The sequence below is a fragment of the Takifugu rubripes genome, chromosome 20 (genome assembly GCF_901000725.2).
Source record: "Takifugu rubripes chromosome 20, fTakRub1.2, whole genome shotgun sequence".
NCBI classification, from domain to species: Eukaryota; Metazoa; Chordata; class Actinopteri; order Tetraodontiformes; family Tetraodontidae; genus Takifugu; species Takifugu rubripes.
Window position 1 is genome coordinate 17,398,550 of NC_042304.1, and position 5,229 is coordinate 17,403,778.

A 5,229-nucleotide genomic window follows, 5' to 3' on the forward strand; every position below is an offset into this window, starting at 1 on the left:
TAAAGACCTGGTGACCAGTGTTAAAGACCTGTAACCCAGTGTTAAAGACCTGGTGACCAGTGTTAAAGACCTGTAACCCAGTGTTAAAGACCTGGTAACCAGTGTTAAAGACCTGATAACCCAGTGTTAAAGACCTGGTGAACCAGTGTTAAAGACCGGGTGAACCAGTGTTAAAGACCTGGTGAACCAGTGTTAAAGACCTGGTGAACCAGTGTTAAAGACCTGATAACCCAGTGTTAAAGACCTGGTGAACCAGTGTTAAAGACCTGTAACCCAGTGTTAAAGACCTGGTGACCAGTGTTAAAGACCTGTAACCCAGTGTTAAAGACCTGGTAACCAGTGTTAAAGACCTGATAACCCAGTGTTAAAGACCTGGTGAACCAGTGTTAAAGACCGGGTGAACCAGTGTTAAAGACCTGGTGAACCAGTGTTAAAGACCTGGTGAACCAGTGTTAAAGACCTGATAACCCAGTGTTAAAGACCTGGTGAACCAGTGTTAAAGACCTGATAACCCAGTGTTAAAGACCTGGTGAACCAGTGTTAAAGACCTGATAACCCAGTGTTAAAGACCTGGTGAACCAGTGTTAAAGACCTGATAACCCAGTGTTAAAGACCTGGTGAACCAGTGTTAAAGACCGGGTGAACCAGTGTTAAGGACCTGGTGAACCAGTGTTAAAGACCGGGTGAACCAGTGTTAAAGACCTGGTGAACCAGTGTTAAGGACCTGGTGAACCAGGTGATCTGAGATAGCAAAGACTTCAGATGTGTTTGCTCTGATCCCTGCAGGTCCACCACAATGACTTCACACTTGTCTGTTTGGAGAAGCACCAGATTAAAGACTCTTTAATATCTGAGTGGTTGAGCTGCTGATTATTACAATTATTCTTTAACAGGAGCCAGTAGCTCATGGTTTGAGATTTCTATGAATTCAATTCTTTATTCATTGAACGTCTGTTACAACCCAAAGATGACCTTTAACGATTGTCTGGTTCATGGTTGCTAAGGTCGAGCAGGGCAACGGTGCTCGTGGCTGCAGCATCAGCAGAGGGCTGGTGTGTGGGTGCTGGCTCACGTCTAACCCCCCCCCCCCCCCCCGGACCTGTCCGTTGGACAAACGCACCTATTTATCCACAAATGATGCGAGCGATAACGTCTCTCATATCTAGATAAATGAAAGGAGACAGCCCTCAGAAGAATGGGTCTCCATGGCAACACTTCTCTCAAGCATCACTTGGTGGAAATGTCAGCTGTGCACAGCAGCTCCTTCTGAAGCAAAAGCAGCTCCTGGTCTCTGGTGAGTTCAGGGTCGGGGGCAGCCCCCCCCCCCCCCCCAGGGGAACAGGATCAGACACGTCAAGTACTTGAGTGCAGATGGGCCCCTGACCCTAACCTGTGTCTGACCAAGGAGCCCAGCCTCAGCTTTATAGGAGCTGATCATCTCAGCAGCTTCACACTTGGCTGCAAAGTGCACATTGAAGGTCACTTGTGATGAAACCAGCATGTGATCTCCAGGTCAGGAGCAGCTTCTGAAACATGGCTTCATCTAGGAATGCTGTCCATACATGGTTTCTCCTCCTCCCAGGAACGATGGCAGCTTAGGAGCCACCACCATCGTGTCAGATTTGAGAAATGTTCCGTAACATTTTGAACAGGGATGAAGTTTTAAATGACCCCAAAGATCACTGACGGTAAAACGCGGTGAACTTAACTTCTGCATCGATACGTTGGAGGAAGTGACAGAAGAAGCGAGAGCAGATAAACCGATACGAGACGAGAATAGACGGCACCAAGCAGGCGTTCTGCTGCGTCGCCATGGTGATCATTAAACGATCCAGTTCGATACACCTCGTGCTCCGTTCCCACTGATGTCGCGCTGTCATGTTGGGATGTCGCCTCCTGTTTGTACCTTGTTTACAGGGAGGTGCAGCAGATCTGGTGTCACCTGCGTGTTCGTCGCCATCGGGGGAACGAGGCGGCAGGTTGGCGGGCGGACGGCCAAACGCACAATCAGGGGGCGATTGGATTAGCATCTGCGTTTAATTGCATTTTGAGAAGGCAGAGAGAAGGGAAAATTAAATGTGGCGTCCAAACGATGACCTGGTTACGCAGCAACAGAACCATGACACTTCTGAGGATAATTAATGATGGGAATTAAGACTCGGATGCTAATTAACATCTACCCAGTCCCGCAGAAACATCTAGTTTACAGTTATTTGTTAAAGAACCCACTTGCTACCATGTGCCCGGATTAAAATGAAAGAGAGCTTTGTTTAAAGTGGGTGGGAAGTGCTAACCTGCTACATGTTACACGAATATGAAAGTTATATTACAAAAACATGTTAAAGAGCTAAGAGATCAACAGTGGATGGTGCAGCCAGTGCAGGGGTCAGAATCCTGGGGCCCAGTGCTGGTTCTGGCCACTGCAGCACCAGCTTTGTGTGTCCTGGTCCTCCTGGTCTGTGTTGAGCTCACAGTCAAGCTAACAGTCCAGATTAATCACTTACAGACTAGCGGGACTCTTCCCACCTATAAGGTTAACAGGAAGTGAGGATATTCTGCTCTTCCTGTTACCATGTTGCCCATTTTAATTAGGAGGTGAAATGATGGTTTTACTCATGCAAAAAAAAATAAATCCACAGGTGTTTCCACACCTGCAGAGCAAATCCACCTGCATTGAAGCCCACATTTGCATAATGACAGTTTGTTTCCTGTTTCTCATCTCACACATGGAACCAATACTGTGCTTTTCTTTTTAGGATGCTGCTTCAAGGAAAGGTAGTAGTGGAGGAGGGGAGGGAGCAGGGTGTTGGGGTGGGGGGCTTTTTAAGAGTAAGCCCTCTGGTAACTTCACCCAGGAGAAGCTGGGCTGGAATAATTACAAAGCATTAGGAAGATTGTAGGAGCTGTGTGATATTTCACATCATTTAAGGATTTAAAGCTCAGCTCAGCCAATGATTTTTGATCTGAAGTGTGCAGCAGTCCGACATTTTTCACCTTCCTCCTCCGCACTCAGGGGCGTCCGACCCCCTTTCGGTTGATTGTGACGTAAAGGATGTAAAGGACGCCAGCGGAGCCTCTTTATTTCACCAGCAAATCCAGCACGGAGAAGGTAAATACCGCCACCGTGCGGTCACAGTCTGTAAGTGCACTATACTCGATCAACCCCTTACTCGAAGATTATTATTATTATTATTATTATTATTATTGTTATTATTATTGTTATTATTAGTAGTATTAGTAGTAGTAGTAACCTAAAAACTACAGCTATTACCACGGGCCCTTAGGGATTTTTCAGGTTTCTATCCAAATGCCTGAAGAATATTAGCGCATGTTTACGTGTTTTAAAATGCAGTTACACATTATAGCTCGTACCCCTGCTTGGATTAAGGGGATAACTTTACAGTTTATTGCTAACATGAAGATTAAACTAGTGTGGTTAGTAACTATGACGCGCAGAAGCGATGATGAAGCGTTTCAAGACTGATTTGCACGAGGCCGCCATCTTGGATGAGCTGCTGCGCTCCTGCAGGTGTTTCACAGACCCACAGGTGAGTAGAAATATTCAACGTGTGTTTTGTAATTCCATGTATTTATTGCCCTAAAGTAGAGGGCGTCTCTTCCAAGGTTTTGTATTTTAAATGATGGTGAAAATGTTGAGAATGAGAAAATTCACTGATTCATTTTACTAAATGACCCTAATTAATGACCCTAACTAGATTTTACTGGTTTACCTGGGCAACGATCATTGTCATTTTAAACTAATAAATCAGTGATTTTGCAGTCCCGTTAGTCCTCAATCATAATAACATCAATCATATTCATAAGAAATGATCAATATTAGGCAAGATGCTGAATATTGACTGAAAAGGTTTTATTAAATGGAAACATATGGTTTTTAAGACAGAATACTGGATATTTAGCATAGATATGGAGAGAAAATACAGTTTCAGTCAAACTGGCGTGAAAGACGATATCTACAGATATGAAAGAGTAGAACGTTTGCATAGAGTCCCTCCAGGAGGAGGCTGCAGGACGTTAAAGGGAGCTCAGGTACACGATGTCCATCTCTACGTACAGCATCGGTCCGACGATAGAATCCCCCCCCCCCGCATACACACACACACCCTGTTGGTTTAATTTGGCTCACAGGGGTTTTGTGGTTCTGAGCAGGAAACGGGACATTGGATCCGCCAGCTTTTCCAGTTGTGTGATAGCCCTTGTTCACGTTACAGCCTGAGATGGGGGCGCCTGGCCCTGCAGGGGGGGGGGTCCAGGGGGCGCCTGGCCCTGCAGGGGGGGGGTCCAGGGGGCGCCTGGCCCTGCAGGGGGGACCAGGGGGCACAGTGAAGAAGGTGGTGGTCCTCGCTGCTGTCACGGCTCTCCTGAAGGTAGTTCAGATGAATTCAGAGCCCTTAAAGATCCTAGAGCCTCTCTGGATAGTGTGGTGACCAGATTGTGCTCTCACAGGTAGAACAAGAATGCTAGGCCTGAACAAGACTAGTTAGTGGACCAGGTTGAGCAAGCGAAGGCTTCCAGCATCCAGTTAGTAGTCTTCCAGTTGTCCTTTTCATCGACTTACTTCAGCGTTTTGTATTTCTACGCGATAAAGGCACATACATGATATTCCTTTTGCTACTGTGTCCTCTGCTCCCTGTATTTAAGAAAATCCCTCTGCACGTGTAACCTGAGCTTTCTTCTCCCTTATATCTTTAAATACCAAAAGATGGAGTAATTGTTTTTTCCTTTGCAGTTCGTGGTGCGACGCACACAAAGCGCGATAGTCCTGTCAGATGGAGGCAGGAACAGAATCATGCAGCTGTGGAGTCGGCTCAGCCGTCAGGTTTGGTTAAATGAACGTGTAAATACAAACAGCTGAACCCCAGGAGAGTCACACCCCCATCAGATCTAACCCTGAAAGACTAAGGAGAAAATGATGCAGATTATTGCAGCTCTCTGAAGGACTCGTGATGCTTTAGCTGTCTTCTCTAAGGCGAGTGGACTCTATCAGAGGCCAAGAAGACAGTCAAGCCTGCCAATACCATTGCACGTTCCCTTCGGAACGAGCGCGTTTGTTTCCAGTTCGGAACAAATTGCATGTCGGACACCACTGACGTCAGTTTGTGGTGCTCGCCAGCGCCCCCGGGTGGACGAGACCTTTAGCTGCGCTTTGCAGACACCTGCTGCCTCAGCTTCTCCCTCCTTTTCTTCTCCATCAACCTAGAAAAGCAG

The 5,229-nt window shown here is 46.6% G+C and overlaps 1 protein-coding gene across 1 annotated transcript in view; it reads right to left on the minus strand.

Annotated features, from left to right (window-relative positions):
* Nucleotides 1-3,847: 3,847 nt before the first annotated feature.
* The window catches only part of LOC101065481 (1-phosphatidylinositol 4,5-bisphosphate phosphodiesterase gamma-1-like), a 19,918-nt gene continuing 18,536 nt past the window's right edge, over nucleotides 3,848-5,229 (minus strand). The window contains exon 32 of the mRNA XM_029828088.1: nucleotides 3,848-5,217. Within this exon, the coding sequence (XP_029683948.1) occupies nucleotides 5,157-5,217 (61 nt within the window). The 3' untranslated portion in view covers nucleotides 3,848-5,156. The remainder of the gene's footprint in view (nucleotides 5,218-5,229) is intronic.